The 15831-nt window shown below is 43.0% G+C and overlaps 2 protein-coding genes across 4 annotated transcripts in view; one reads left to right on the top strand and one right to left on the bottom strand.

The window, feature by feature from the left end:
* The first annotated feature begins 26 nt into the window (after nt 1-26).
* On the top strand, nt 27-11139 carry LOC119129409 (phosphoinositide 3-kinase regulatory subunit 6). Of its 3 annotated transcripts, none has more exons than XM_037262664.1 (22): nt 27-161; nt 3173-3242; nt 3656-3733; nt 4019-4123; nt 4300-4391; nt 4930-4998; nt 5108-5240; nt 5293-5419; nt 5483-5663; nt 6086-6227; nt 7091-7177; nt 7510-7753; nt 8080-8343; nt 8568-8667; nt 8766-8885; nt 9176-9283; nt 9449-9551; nt 9623-9684; nt 9853-9943; nt 10019-10080; nt 10171-10280; nt 10660-11139. In XM_037262664.1, the coding sequence occupies exons 3-22, from the start codon at nt 3676-3678 to the stop codon at nt 10814-10816; spliced, it is 2415 nt and encodes an 804-aa protein (XP_037118559.1). In that variant the 5' UTR covers nt 27-161; nt 3173-3242; nt 3656-3675; the 3' UTR covers nt 10817-11139. The 3 variants fall into 3 exon arrangements, with proteins under 3 accessions (XP_037118559.1, XP_037118577.1, XP_037118568.1); XM_037262682.1 differs by having other exon boundaries at nt 28-161; nt 5350-5419; XM_037262673.1 differs by lacking the exon at nt 27-161 and adding an exon at nt 487-534.
* A 2332-nt stretch (nt 11140-13471) lies between these two features.
* LOC119121626 overlaps nt 13472-15831 on the bottom strand; it is a 28083-nt gene continuing 25723 nt past the window's right edge. Inside the window, exons 2-5 of the mRNA XM_037249438.1 lie at nt 15036-15317; nt 14437-14697; nt 13773-14198; nt 13472-13719 (exon numbers count right to left, since the gene is read on the bottom strand). Of these exons, the coding sequence (XP_037105333.1) occupies nt 13472-13719; nt 13773-14198; nt 14437-14697; nt 15036-15317 (1217 nt within the window). The remainder of the gene's footprint in view (nt 13720-13772; nt 14199-14436; nt 14698-15035; nt 15318-15831) is intronic.

Here is a 15831-nt window from a genome sequence, read left to right as displayed (position 1 = left end):
AGTGATCTCATTGGTTGATCTGGCGTCATTTTAACCGGCCTCCCCATTGGTCGGCTGTTTTAATGGGCGTGGTTAAAAACCTCCCCATGATTAGTGTTGCTGAGGAAAATGTGGCCTTCAAGTTAAAGTTGACGGCAGTCGCGGTCTTCACGCCATTCAGGGTAAGATCCATTTAATCCAACGATTTATTGACATGTTTACGTGTACAAGACATACAAGTGTGTATTTTGTTGTTGTAGTTGTTTTGGAAACGTTTACATGAGTCAGGCGAACAGGTGTCGCTCGCGCTCCTTGCTTGAGCGTGTCATGTGTTTGTGCTGCTACTTTTAACTAGGCACATCTCCCTTTATCGTATCTTCTTATATAAACAATGTCCTCCATCACTCGTGTCATCTCAAAATGTTTGTGACTCTGTGATAGTTACATTATTAATGAACAATGCAGGTCGTTAAAATTGACTTATTTCTACACTGCTTACTATTTTAGAGTAGCTTGGTGGGGAGTATTAGACTCATCATTGGACTTACTGTACAGGAAATTTGTACTTTTTTTGGATTAAGATAAGGTTGAAAAAATAAATCTGTAACAAAACAAAGATATACAGTACCAGGTTCTCCCAAACTATATTACAATAATTAATTTATTATCTTATTGGTATATCAATGTAACATAATGACTTTGTAAAAACCTACATTAGAAACCCAACATGACACAGGAAGACCCAGGGGATGCTTGTTTAAATGTTTTCCCTCCTGAGATAATAAAGGCGTTTTGATAAGAGTGCCAGATGTGATTGGACCCCCCCGAAGTGGCTTGTTGTGTCTCTTAAATTCTAAAACCACGCTTCCTTGTTTTATTGTCCGACTTCCTGTTGGCCGTGAGGGGCATGACTGGTGTTGTTTGCTAGTGATCCTTCACTGATACCATTGACTAAATAAACTCAGAAGATATCCTTGACAAAAATCTGACAATTAATTTCTTATACTAACCAAATGCCGCCAAGGAAGAAAAGGCGAAAGTATGAAGGTACTCTTAAATGGGGCAGCACAATTCCAAAACGGCTACCCAGCCAGGAAGGATTTCCTAAGATGCCCTGAAAGTACTTCACAATAGTGGTGTTCAAGATAAATAAGTGTTAGCAAACTTAGTGAATGTTTTTTCGCAAACAGTTTTATATCCTGCTACTGTGATTGCGATATACCTAAAATGGCCTCGCCTTTATTGGGATGGAAGACATTTTCTGTGGTTGGCTTTGGTAAGACGGTAACAGTTTCAGTCTATTATGTCATCCTTGTGCTTCACTTTCCATGCTGATTCGTCATGCCCGGAGGTTGCGGCCGGCGCAGGGATGACATGCCCAAGGCAAGGCCAGGGTGTTCTTTTTTTTTAATTTTTTTTTTATGTAGAGCACATTACATAGACAAAGTAACTCGGTGTACTTCAGACAAGAGGCAACTATAATGCTACTTGGTTCAGTTTTGAGCTGAGTACCATAAACGCAGTCTGTTGCTCGATTTGTGAGGTTTTTGTGTGACTTACGACGTACGTTAAGAACATCGAGTGGACGTGTCTTTGAATGTAAGCCAAGATTGTGAATTATTATGAGACCCTTAGGACAAAAATGTTTCAAACAAAACCACATTTTCTGTTTAGCCCTGACTGTGTTCACAATTCTTCGAACTGTCAGTCACATGGCCACTTAGTCACTTCATAAGGTGGGAGGAGGAAAAATGTCTGTTAGCATTGGCGCGTTTGTATTTAAATGTGCGTTAGCTATTTTCGTTTTCCTTTTACTACCTATTTGAACAAAATTGCAGAAGCCTATATTGTCACCACACTGTAAATATGACCCAGTTCTCAGCGAGTATTCACGTACAGTAAGAGTTCACCTCCAAGGCGATCTTTGGGGATTTCCACTTAAGCAAAAGACGTACTTTAGCTCTGCGAGCGCACTTCCACGAATTGCTGTCAGCTCCTTCCTGTTTTCCGAGGCGTCTTAAGCGCGCCAGAACGGAAACGCATTGTTCCCAACCTTGTTTGAGCGTCGCCACATGAACGGCGAGTGTCGGCGGCAGCAGGCGAGTGGCATTGCGGACAGAGCAGGAACTGAATCACTTGGACAGAAAAAAAAAAAGTGGGGCCTTAAAATTATTTGGGTGGGCTAGGTTAAAGGTCAGCTGTGGTGTACACCCTGGATTAGTTCTCAGCCAACTGGAGCATCATACAATAACATACTAGTTGCTATACACAATATTTACTTGAGGGACTGTTGATTTACACTGCTGCTTGTGACAAAAACTTCAATCTTTTCCTTTTTTTTTTTTTTTCTTCTTTTTGCTAATGTTTTTTTAGCCAAGAACCTATTTATAGATGTTTTTCCTTCTCAAGTCATCATCGTCTGCCCACTCATTCAGACAGAGGAAGTGTTGTGTGCGTGTCAGTCTTTTGCACAGTGCACGCTGTCAAGTGTACGCGTGGCGTTAGCGGTTAGGTTGCAGCCTTGCACACAAAACGACTCCTCAGCACGCCTCGTGCCTGTGCGGAAATGCACGTGTGAAATCATCTTATTCAAGTGTTGCCTGTGAATGTAATGCATAAAGAAAATATTTTTGAAAAGAATAAATAAATAAATTAGAATTTAGGGAGAAAAGTTGCAAAAATGAAGGTCATATGCACATTTATTCAAATTCCACAATTCTATTCTTGTGGTTTACTAATTGCTTACAGCTTTCAGGATGTTTTGACGTTTTTTTTACTCAGATTTATCTTACTCAACAATGTTCCCATTTTTTCATTAGGTAAGATGTATTATAATGATTTGATCTTTTTATCTATTCTCCTAATTACAGATGTATTTCCTGCTTTGCTCTAATATTTTCCAGCCTTGTTCGTGACTTATTTCTGGCAATAAATGACTTTTATATATATATTATATAAATATATATATATATTTGCTGACTTCTTTTTTCGAATTATTCTAGTTTCAAATCATATTTGTATATGCCATGAATATGGCAGCTGATTAGCCAACACAAAGGACAGGGAAAATGAGTAGACAAGAGAAGAAACCAAGGAAAAAAGAAAGAAAATATGAAATGAAGACATCATGAGAGTTAGCAACAGTATGTTGCCTCATGACCTCAACCCACCTCTTGCTCTCTCTCCTTCCCAGCTCTGTCAAGTTGAATGGAGAACTCAACACGGGAGTGTGTTGCTCCGTATGGCCATGTGACATTTGTGTGGTAAGTTTTTAAAAAGAAAAATTACTTTAAAAACAGTGTGTTGCCGAGTTATTTACCGAGGGACTTATTCTCCTGTTTGCACATTTCTTATATGCCTGGACAACTGCTAGTCAACTGATAGCGCCGCTTTAGTCAACGCCCGAGAATATTTACAAGTCCTGAGACTAACGAACGAGCATAGAAATAAAAGTGCTGAAATCAACCGGAGGTTTAAGCCATGAAGCCTCACATCAACCAAAAAATAACTTGCACAATTTTAACACCTTCACGCATTCATTGTGGGTTTCTTATTTTCACTTTCTGTTTGATGGCAAATTTGGATGGAACTTCCTGTCTTATTTTCGCTTTCTGTTTTGACGATGAATTTGGATGGAAATTCCTCTCCGCGTCATCTTTGCGATGGTTCTTTCCAGACACGTCAAGAATGTGAGTCATGAACTGCCAGGCCCTTTGGGATAACGCCGACAGGTTGTTCAACATGGAGTCCAAGGGTAAGTGACACACTATTGGTGATACTGTCGATGAAGTTGGAGTTGAAAATAACTTGATAAAGGTCTATTGAGTGGTAAAACGAGAAAATGAAAGACACAAGGTGTTTTTAACCAGGCTACATAAACAAACGTCTGCTCACACAAAATGCTAAACTAGCATTGGTGTTATGGTAACGAATAGCAAAACATGTAGACGGCACATTCAACAATTCGTTCCCTTCTTTCACCGAGCCAAATTTATTTTCATTGGTTACAAATCGTCTAATCTCTCTACGACGTCATCAGCCGGCCGTTTCCCGACGGTTCCAGAGCGAGAGCTGTACCGCAGCATCCAGGCTGTGCTGCCTCGAGAAACGGACGTCCGCCAGTCCCCAGATTGTCACAACAAAGGTACTGACTGTACCATTCAACATGTAAAATGCAAAAGCAGACTATTTTTAATGCTGCCATTACAGAATCAGCAGTGTTCAGATGCTAGTCAACCATTCTATTTGAATTTAACACGGTCGTACAAAATTGCGACTCGTTTAGCTAGTCCATGTGTTCAACTCTATGCTTCTGTGTAGGAATTTTAAGATGGACGTTGCACAAGAAGGTTCGGAACAATCCTGCCAACAGCTTGTCTCTACTGTGGGTTCTGATAAAAGAACTGGAGAAGGTGATTGATCTTACTTTTCAGAAGTCAAAAATGCTTCAATTAATCGAGTCACCGATTACTAAACTAGTCGGCAATCATTTTACTCATCGAGTGATCGTTCAGAGTTATTTTTTACCTTAGAATGGTCTCAATCTAAATGGTTGTATTCATACATAAAAAGAAACAGATTATCTTTTTTTTTTGTTTAATTAAAACAAGACATTGGCAAACATCTGCTTTTACAATAACTGCACCGGTAACTGAATCAATTTCAAATATTTTGTATCTTAATCCCTCTTGTGTTATTATTTGGTTGTTCTTGTTTTTATTACTAAACCATACCAAATAAACAGCATTAAATGGGGGGGGGATGTTTATATATATTTTTTGCAATACACTCTCATGCAAACTACAATTTTATTCAATGAAGCGATGAAATATATTTAAAAAAAATAAAAATTAATAGTGACAGCCCTAATTCATTTGTAAGAAGTGTGTTTTTAACAATTTGGCCATTAAAGATGATTCTGATTCTGAAGATGTTTGTGTTTCTCTTAAGGCGGAGAGGTGGGACAGCCTCGAATACGTCATTCCTTTGCTCCACACGCTCATGTATGCCATCATTCAGGTACACGTCTGAATTGAAAACTCCAATAAATTGTCGAGGACAGAATGTGTTCATTAAGAACTATGTAATTAACGAGCCAAAGCGAAACATTTTTTGCTCTACATCTCAGACAGCCTACATCCCAGATGAGTTGTATAAGCGTGTTTATGACTTCTGTAAGCGACTGCTGACCTACCCTCTGCCCTACTGCACCATTGGGCTCAGCTACACCAGGCGAATAAAAATGGAGCGCTCCGTTCCAGGTATTTATCCGTCTTTGCGTTGCAGACACCCGACAAAACTTTTAGCCTTAAGATCCCTCGCAGGGTTGCTACGGTGAGCTGGTTGAACCAATGCTCGCACATGCTGCAGGTCTTCTGTATCAGAGGATGGTGGTAGCGGAGCAGAGACTGAAGAATGAGCATTACCCCTTTCAGGAGAGGTACGATATAAACGATAACTCTTCTTGTGACTCATCATAAACCTTGTGTCTGATTCCTTGTAGGATTTTTGTTCTGGCCGATCCGGAGGTCTTTTCTGCTTCTCTGGCACAAGTGCTGTTGGCTGACATTGAGGCGGCATCTTCTTCAAGTTCAGTAGAGCACAAGCGCAGTGTGGTCCAACACTCCATCCAGGCCGCTCTAGGAGAGCAGTGCCATGCATCCAACCTGGCGAAGATCTTGAAAGTAAGTGCAACAATATTTCTTTGTGTATTCTCGCTAACTGATTACAGTGATAGTAATCCCTCGCTACGTCGCGGTTCGTTTATCGCGGCTTCTTAATGCTGATTTCGGAACCAATTATCTGCGATAAACGAGGGATCACTGCTATAGTATTTTTAAATGAATGTATTTAGTGACTAGTGTTAATTTTGAGTTGATGTAAAAAGTGTAACTTCCAGATGGAAAAAGAACAAATCCTCGGCCCATACTCTATGTGTCAAATAAAACCTGCTCGATGAAGCTCTGCTCTCCATTGGCACCGGGCCTAATGTAACCGAACACACGCTTAGGCATACACACCAACCTGAGACCTTTCCTCTCTTTGCTATTAATACCAAGCCTGGATATATTTATCTTCCTGTGTGTATTTCTGTGTTTTGGGACAGGATATAGACGTGGAGCCTTATTTTCAGGATGTGATTGCAACTGCGGAGCGGTGTGTGGAAGACGATTGCAGCAGGGTGGGGAGTGCGCTCAAGAGCCATCTTCAGCAGCTGCACGGCGATATTGTCACGGGCCCAAACCTGGGTAGGAAATTCAGCACAGCACACCAGCCATGTTGTAAGATGCGGAAAAGGATCGTCGTGGATGACTTGAACGGAAATTACCCTCTGTGACCACAGCAAGGGTTTATGTCAAACGGGCTGGCGGTAAAATCATGTCACTAAAAGATGTTTCTTTTATTCATCAGGATAAGCTCAGTATTTTTTTTCCGTTTCTCGATTCTTTTTCTCAATTCACCAATTGACAGGTTTGTGGAAGGACTTGTCGTTCGCCAGTTGTGTGCGTGATGTTTCACACCAAAAAAAGATTTCTGAATAAATCAAAAGAAACAAACCAGCCTCACAAAGGACTCGTATTATCTGCTGGCATATTTGCCTAAATAACTTGCGTGAGGTTTTGGAATTTACTTCAATTGTAACAGTAAAGTAGATAAGTTATTAGTAGCTGAATTGGGAGGGGAAAAAAACTATTTTACATTTGCATTTCAAATACAGATGGAAAAACACAATAGGTGAATTAACCGTAACTGCAACATCAACATCCTACGAAATGGCTTGCAGGTCATGTATTGCTTTGGCGTGACCACAAAAATAGCAAACACAAGATTTCCTTTTTATTAACAAGCTTTCCCTGTGTCAAGCAGTTTGTGATAGACATGTTTCCACCATCAAACTTCCTGACCGTGCAGTCAGCTGACGTGTGTCTAGATTATCAAACGGATTATCTGGGGTTTTTTTTTTATTAAATTCTTCCCGGAAATTCACTGCAGTCACGTAGCCGAGCCATTTGATTAAACTGTCGTCGTCTCGTCTCCGAGAAAACGTGGATGTTTTGTTTTTGAATGTCATTGTGACACTTTTGGTCCGTTCCTCTTCCTCTCTGTGTAGACGCTGCTTCCGTCGGAGCGCTTTTTGACTGCCCACTTCCGAACCCTGACATGAGCTTCCACCTGTGGACAGAGGAAGTGGATATCTGTGAGTGGCCCTGCTTATTGTTGGCGGTCTGGGGGTCTACAGGAAGTTGTTCAGACCAGTCAGCTGAATAGAATCAACAGTTCAACAGGGGTCAAAAACAATTCAAACGTACCCTCAATTATTTTTTTGATCCAGAAAAACGGACATTTGGGCGCTATGCGACAAACGATAAGAAATCCTTAGCGTAGAGGATAAATTAAGGGTAGTCATGATTTCGATGAATATTTATAGGCAAGTCACTGTAAGGCAGCTTTATTTCTATAGAAAAACACTGTAGAAAAAAGACGACAAAAAAAACACCGTATCCTCTTCTCCACACTTTTAATCGACAGGGCGAGAGGTAGCCAAGTGGCTGCGATCCAGTTCGTCATCAGAGCAGTTCTCCCTCAATCCGGAGCACGAGGACCCCGAGCTGGGCGACTCGCCGGGTGACCTGATGCCACCCGACAAGACCCGCTTCTCCGTCCTGTCCAACGACAGCGGCATCGAAAGAGACCTGCCCCACGGTGGAGACTCGTCGCCGGTGGCGTTGATCGAATCGGGCAGCGCCGGTGCCTCATGGGAACCCTGCAAGAGGTACCGCGGAAAAAAGATTCGGAAGACGAGACTCGATGGAGGGGAATTCACAGCTATGTCACTAAAAAAAAATGCATTACCGAGGGGAAAGAAAAAAAAGTGAACCAACAAGCCGACCCTTACACATTCTGTGAACTGTTATGAGTAAAATATGGAAACTAGGAAGGGCAGTTGACTAAATATCCGCGATGCTGAATTATGAAGCCATTTTAATTTGGAAATTATATTTGACTAAATATCCTCGATACAGAATTATGAAACAATTTTCAGTCGGAAGTTATATTTAATGCTTTGATGGGAACCGGGCCACCCCCTCCCCCCCACAGCGAGCAAGAGTCTGTCAGGTTGTCCCGACGTGGAGGCATGAAGGTGAAACCGTCTGTGAAGGACAGCGTGGCACTGATGCAGGTCACCATGGAGGGTCACGCGGGAGTACTTGGCGATAAGGGCGGAGGAAGAGAGGTCACACTGCAGAGGAGAGCAGGAAGCCATGCTTTCCTCAGACAGCAGCGGATTTTTACTGCCAGAATTGTCGTCATGGGTGGTGATGCCATTATGGGGCGCCTGGCTAAAGCCTACTACTGCTTAAGGTGAGGGACTCGATCACATACAGTCACTTGTGGTTGGCGACAGAAGGGGAGTCAAAAGTGGCTCAAGTTGTAGGATTAACGATTGATTGTGTAGCTAAAAGATTTTTTTCTTTTTGCAGGATTAGAACTTGTACTGATAGCAATGGTTTTTTTTGGGATAGATTATTGCCTAATGGCCTCTGAACATTGATTGGGCTTCTCATCTGTCTCGCCCTCCATTGCAGGAAAAGAGAAGCCCGGAGAGCTTTTCTTAGCATGAAAGTTAACCTGCAGTTTTACTACATCCCTGTTTGTGTGTCGCCAACTACTACGTCCTCTGGCAAGGTGAGGGAACTTTCTTTCCTGAAACATTTTTGTGTCCGTACTGACCGTTGAACGCGATCACTGTAGTTGTAGTCTGACTAATTCAACTTCTCATATAGGAGAACTTTCAGCGCAAGCACAATCCATGCACTCTTGGATCTTACTTGAGCGTGGTGGACCCGTGGTACAACTGCAACATCAGCAGTTTAGGCTGCATGATGCCCAAGCTGGCGAAAATGGTAATCAAAAAGAAAACACAAGTACTACACGGCAACACACAAAGTTGCATTTTAGTGACTTTTAAATGTCTACAGGAAAATAAACACAAATTTGATCAAGAAACGTCATGTCACGCAAATATTTTTGCAGCGCGCAATCAAATCCACGATCCCAATTATGCTTTTACAGCAATGATAATACTCCATTTTAATTAGATTGAACTCGAACTGAATAATACTAGAAATAAATGTTTCCGTGATCCTTGTACCAAGCAAGCACTATTATTCTTATTCTTATTATTATTACCCAGCAACAAACGAACCCATCGAGGTCAAAAGAACCGTTTGTGTCCGACGTCATTTCCTACTACGTGCGAATGGGCCAGCAGCCAGTCAACTTCAACATCTACTTTGTCAAGGTATCCTGCCTTTTATTCATTTGATGTCTTGTAGGGTTTTTTTATTCAATGCATCATGTTTAAGAAAAAGAAAAAAAAAAACAACTATCTTTAATTCCCATTTTATAAAGTCAATGCATGAAAACCTTGTTTACTTTTGTAATCACTAAAGTTTTCAATGGACAGCTTACATTTAGCAGCATGACCAAGGAACCAGTGGAAGATGTCTTCCTCACACATTTAGAGGTGGCCGTTCCTCATCTCCGACACGCTTCAGCGCCCATGAGAGGTGATTTCAGTTTGCAGGCATGCTGAACTATCACTGCATACTTATCGACAGCATAATTATCTCTCAAACAGAGAAGTCGAAGAAGAGTGTGGCTGATCTACACGGAGCACTTGTCTGCGTCAGTTACAAAAAAGTGAGGTTTTTTTTTTTTGTTCATAAAAAAAAAAATACAAATGTAGCACAAAATGCTTTACTCGCCACGTGTGTGTGTGTGTGTGTGTGTGTGTGTGTGTGTGTGTGTGTGTGTGTGTGTGTGTGTGTGTGTGTGTGTGTGTGTGTGTGTGTGTGTGTGTGTGTGTAGGTGACACTAAGTGGCCGCGACACTGACAGAGGCCTCCCCATGAGGACAACTGGCGCTCGCGTCAATGCGATTCCCTCGAGTGCAAAAGAAGGTTCATTCCATTGTCATTATTCCCCACAAAAAAATGTTCCAGCTTGACGTTAAAGGTATCTCTCCATAATTTTAGATCTCAACTCTTTGACACTCACCTTGAAGGAATGGTCAGCGAAAGCTAAAAACAACATCGGCGTATGTTTTTCTCCCTGTTTTCCCACACTAGAAATGTCTTTTTTTTTTTTTTCAACCCACCCCCTCCTAACACTACTTTGAAATTTCCAGGAGTTCAAAATCAGGAGCAATAACATCAAGATGTGTTCACTGGAGACTCTGTCCTCACTCAAAGTGACCTTAGACGGAGACTGTCAGAGGATCTACAATGATGTGGAGAGGTAAGAGTCAATCAAGTAGCAATACAAGTAGACGGTCATTCTTCTTAGACTTAAGCATTTTACTCGTGTTAATCTATCAAGACCCGTCTTGTGTCATGTCATAAAAAGAGGTTGCGTAACGCTGTATTCTTAGTAGTATTTTGATATGCGGAGCCTTTTGGGGTATAGCCACGGATGTAAAATTGAAATTGCTGACTCTCCTTGAGCCTGGTTCAATTTGGTTTACATGGTTTGAAACAAACACACACACACACACACACACAACTTCATCTGCTCTCCATCCCAAACTACTGGCTCTCTTTTGGTTGCAGTAAGCTCAATGTGCATATCCCCCCCCCAAAAAAAGGCAAATGTTTTGTCTTCCTTTTGTGCGTTGCAGCATCGAAATCATTCCCTGCCTTGACCCTGGATACTTTGTCCAAAAAAACACGATGTCCAAATTGAAGCTGGGCGATCACAAGGACGCCGGCCTGAGCAAATACATGAGCAAAGGACTTGGTGTGCCCGTCAACACCTTTGCCGGCTTCATCGACTGACCTCTTCTGCGTAAAGATGCTTGGGTGACATATAAAAAAAGCTCCGGTGAAATGGAGTCCTTCCTTGGTGGTGGCCACAGTCTTCTTGATTGATATCCAATGTTTTGGCCTAAAGTGCGGAGATGTGTTGCGATTGCACATCATCATCACAGTCCTTCCTAGTCGAGGGCTTGTTGAAGAGCTGCCACTTGTTATCCGGGGCAAAATGTGATTGCAGATAGTCACCTGTGCTTCATATGGATGCGGTGTAAGCAGTCTTTGATGCAGAAACGTCTGTGTGAATCCTATCGTAAATGGTGTAAATAAATGAAGTTTTCACGATTGCCTCGAGATGAAGGGTCTTGTTTGCAGCCATGTGTCACGACCACCAGGGGACGTTGCGGCCAACTTTTGGGGGGTAACAGAAAAGCGTCGGAGCCCAAATACAGCGTCACTCTTTCTTCTTGCTCACATCTTTTGTTCCTCGGTTCCTGTTGAGGCGAGGAGAGGAGAGGGAGAGAGAATGGTTGGAGCGCGATCAATGGAGCTCAGACAGCCACAAAAGAGGTGAGCTGCCGTACTGGTGCTGCAGTGTTCTCACTTGGAATGCACGCTCTCTGTCCACGATTTACTCATTTATCTATCTATCTATCTATCTATCTATCTATCTATCTATCTATCTATCTATCTATCTAAGTTTTTGAAAAAAGTATTTTGTTGATACTTAAAATAAAAAAAAAGTATTTGGTCAACCATCAATTGCGCAAGTTCTCCCACTTAAAAGATGCGAGATGCCTGAAGCTTCGTTTTCAGAGGCTGTTCTGTTGTTCGGCCAGTTGATCGCTAGATGTCACTACTACGCTGCAATCCACCAATATGTTATCTGCATGCAGCTGCTCTGCATGGCAATCAGGGACGCTTCAACAGGCAGCCACATGCTCCGTTCATCGTATGAAAACTAAAACAGATTAAGGTAAATTTGTCTCAGGACAAAATAAAACTGCACACGATGCAATCATTAAAAGCTCACCTATGACCAAAGAAATATATATAATTCTAAAAAGTTGCTAATACATTTTCCTGTGCATAACATACAACATATAGACAGTAAATTCATTTAAGTGTCTTTATGACCCCCCCCCCCCACACCCCCTGTAATGTACTACAAAAAGTAAGAAATGTAGCCTTTACATGGTAATTAATTTTCAGACATAAGACAGCTTTAATTTTGCCATGACTATAAATCACATTTTCTGGATTACATGGACAGACAAATAAAAATTTGATTCCTAAAAAGTCCCCCCCCCCCCCCCCCCCCCCCACACACACACACACACGCACACACACAAAATCCCTGTGCAGAATCACGCGGATATATAGATAGATGGTGCATGCAAGAGCAGCTCATCTTACTTAAAACATAAAAAGATAAAAAAAATCAAACAAACAACACTTTAAAGTGCCATATATAAGTCCGTACAGCAAACAATAAACCAACAAACTGAAGAAAAGAAAATCAACAAAGAACGCTTGAAAAGGAGTAGGGGGAAGCATAGCTTTTTAGATTCCTCCCCCTTTCTCATTTTATCCATTCAAGAACACAAGTAGATATACTTTCAAAGTTATTTTTCCGTTTCATTTATGCTTCTGTGGAGTCATTTTTAGTCCTTGTACCCGCTAATCAACATATATATTTTTGAAACTGGTGAATATTTGGACTTTGCTCAAGTTCCTCAGACTGTTCCATCGTTTGACCCCGGTTATAGTTATCCCGAAACTTTTGATCTTACCTGCAATCTAGTGTCCGGCATCCATCACGCGCGGCGAGCGTCTCAGAAGAGTGCCAGACTGAGGCTCCCTCCGCGAGCCGCCGAGAAGGGGCTCCAGCTCAGTAGAAGAAACACGCGCATGCGACCGCTCTCTGCCACCTTCGTCGCACAAACCGGAAGAAGCATACTGCATGAGCGAGATGCATGCGAGCACAAAGAGGAAGGCTGACACTAATTTTGAAAGGATACAGGAAATGAGTCATCTGCTTGACGAATTTCTTGCACACACCTGATCGCTTGGTTTGGTTCACCGTTTCAAGTAATGCTGAATGAAAACTTCGGATAACTTGAAATGACATTGTTGTTTTTTTCTTTGGTCCCACTTAGAAATAATTACAGCAAAGTCACTGGTCAAGCCGCAAGACAAATCTAACCTTTGTTTTGCCAGGATAAAAGCGAAGACAATTTGAAGGAAGATCTGGATTCGCAGAATCGAAATTCAACTTCACCCTTCGCCATTTACGAATGAGCTCATTCAGAACAAACAAGTATTGATCATCATTTTATTCATTAAAAGGGGGGGGGGGGGAAGAACAATCGAGTTTGATAAGCAAAAGAAGCATTATCAATCGAAAGCAAAATGCGCATACAGTGGCAAACCTAAGCCAAAAATTAATATTGAAATAATTCATGATAAATGCGCCTACAGTGAGCGGCAAAGGTAAGCTTAATCAACGACTAAATACGCCTAGTGGCAAAACTGAACTAAATGCACCTACAGTGGTAAATGGAAGCTTAATCAATGCCTAAATGCGCCTATAGTGGCAAATCAACGGCAGAATGCATGCAGTGGTCAATCAACGGCTGGCGGTCACTTTTTCTCCCTCCGCCTTCGGCTTGCTGTCTTCTAGGCGGCCAGCTGAAGCAGCAGATGCACCAGGGTGACCGTCACCAGCAGAGCAGGTGAGTAGGACAGGCCGCCGCCGCCGCCGCCGTGATCGCCGGCGCCCTTGCCCGTGCCCTTGCCCTCGCCCAAATTGACTTGGTCAGTGCCGCTGTTACTGCTGCCGCCGCCGCCGCCGCCGCCGCCGCCGCTGTTGTCCTTGCCGTTCTCAGTTGACTCCTTTTTGGTGTCGCCGCCGCCCGCACCGGTGTCTGAATGGGAGAATGGCAATTGGAAAAGGTCAGGTGGCAACGTTTGAACTTGCCGCACACTTTTGCGCGCAGTACTGCGAGTGCGGTTTGTAAAACAAAAAGTGCTGCTGAATGGGCTTGCTTATTGGTTGGTTTCCACTGCCAATGGAATGCAAAATGTTTTCGGGTCAAAGCTTTTCGGCTCTCGTACCAGTGAGTGGATCGTCCTGCAACATCAAACTCACCCGGAATTCTGACAGTGAAGGACACATCCTTGGAGTCGTAGGTGGCCTTGTAGGTTCCCGCGTCGGCTGCTGTCAGGGGCGCGAGTTTCAGACCTACGTTATTGGTTCCTACTTTCTGGTTGTTGCTGGGTAACTGGCCGTCCACTTTCTCCCAGGTGACAGTACCACTAACTGCGGCTGAGATTCTCAATTTGAGGGCTTCGTTCAGCTTGCCCTGGCACTGCACGGTTCCCGTGTCGCCAAAGCAGTCGGCCACTGCCAGCACAAGAAAAGCAGATGTACATTCTGGTAACACGGGATGGATTGTGAGTGTACATTTAGCAAAATGTTTGGTAATCATTTGGCTAAGGTGCTGTCATGTGCACCTTCTTGTTTTTCTGACTTGCTCTTTTGTGGCTTGCCAGGAGAATCCAAGCCTGCAAATGTGTGTGCGCGTGCGGGATTGTGCGCAAAAAGCTTTCGCGTGGCGAGCGGCTTTCCTGCAACATCAAACCTTGGACGATAAACTTTTCCATTGCGCCGGTGATGCCGCCCGTGAACTCTTTCTCGTCGCCGTCGTCCAGGTCCTTGATCTTCAGGGTAGCCGCGTTGACTGGACCGTCGTACTTGTCACCGGTCGTAATGGCCGTCCCATCCTTCATCCAGGAGAGTGAGCTGCCAGTTGCGTCTGAGAGCCCCAATCTGATGCTGCCACCCGGCTTGCCCTGGCACAGGCCGGCTGGTTTGGTGGATTTGCCACCCAAGCAGTCCACCACTGCCAGCACAAGAAAAGCAGAATCACTCACTCTGGTCTGTGCGTAAAGTACATTGCAGCAAAGACTGTGGCGCTAAGTGGACCCTTTGAAAAGGACGCTTGAAAAGGACGCTGAGATGTTTTGCTATTTTGGTCACATTTTGGACATTTTTCTCCAACTTTTCTCCTGAGCATAAGAGAATTTTGCAAACGCAGTTTCCCTGTGTGGAGTGTGTGCGTGTTGTCGCTGTGCGCGCGCCTTCTCCTCCCACATTCTAAAAACATGTGTGTGCCCTGTGCGAAGGAAATGGTGCACAAGAAGCTTTTGTGTGGCCAGCGGCTTTCCTGCAACATCTAACCTTGGACCTGGAACTTTTCGACCGGTGAGGTGCCTTCGGCCGTGTAGGTTTCCTCGTCGCCTTCTTTCAGGTTCAGGATCGTCAGTATTTTGTTTTTGTCACCATCTAACTCATACTTAGCAGCTTGTGCCGATATTGTAGTAGTTCCTTTCTTCCATCTGACAGGATTGTTAGCTGTGCCTGCGATTGTCAATTTGACGGTTTCGTCCTTCTTGCGCTTGCACGTCACAGTTGCGTCAGCGGTGCCCTTGCAATCTTTTCCTGTCTGCACTGTTGCCAGCACTACAAAAGCAGAAGGGGGCAAAGTATATCATCACTCACTCACTCTGGTCTGGTCTGTGTGCAAAGTACACATTTGAGGAAAGACTGTTAGACGCTATTTGCCGTTTTCATTTCTGAATATTCCTTTAGCCATCGTCAATTGTTGTCTTTGCTATTACGTTACAGGGCTGGATCCAAATTGTAATCCGTCACGCGTAAGCACCAATTTAATTTGTCTTTTGTTTTCTACGAGTGGTTTGAAATGTTTTGTTTCAAACAAAAACAAAGGTAACATATTTTGATCATCTGTATTCCCCCCCAGCATGTTCTGTTTCTTAAATGCAAAATGTGATTCCCTTTCTTATTTGAATTTGTTAGCAAAACTCACCATTTATTCTATTTACTGTTTGCTCGGGAGTTTCCATGAGTGGTTTGCAACGTTTTGTTTCAAATGGGCTTTCTTTGAAATATTTTTGATATTTGAACGTCGTGTTCTGTTTGTAAATACAAAATCTGATTCCCTTTGTTTCTGTAT

The sequence above is a fragment of the Syngnathus acus genome, chromosome 1, assembly GCF_901709675.1.
Source record: "Syngnathus acus chromosome 1, fSynAcu1.2, whole genome shotgun sequence".
In the NCBI taxonomy this organism is placed as follows: Eukaryota; Metazoa; Chordata; class Actinopteri; order Syngnathiformes; family Syngnathidae; genus Syngnathus; species Syngnathus acus.
This window is presented reverse-complemented; position numbering and strand designations above follow the sequence as displayed.

Bases quoted from the DNA above. Each gene is read 5' to 3' on its own strand.
- LOC119129409 (XM_037262664.1), top strand. From the start codon at position 3,676: ATGAACTGCCAGGCCCTTTGGGATAACGCCGACAGGTTGTTCAACATG. The intron at 9,284-9,448 runs GTATCCTGCCTT...TTCAATGGACAG, and splicing joins TCAACATCTACTTTGTCAAG to CTTACATTTAGCAGCATGAC. The intron at 9,552-9,622 runs GTGATTTCAGTT...TCTCTCAAACAG, and splicing joins CGCTTCAGCGCCCATGAGAG to AGAAGTCGAAGAAGAGTGTG.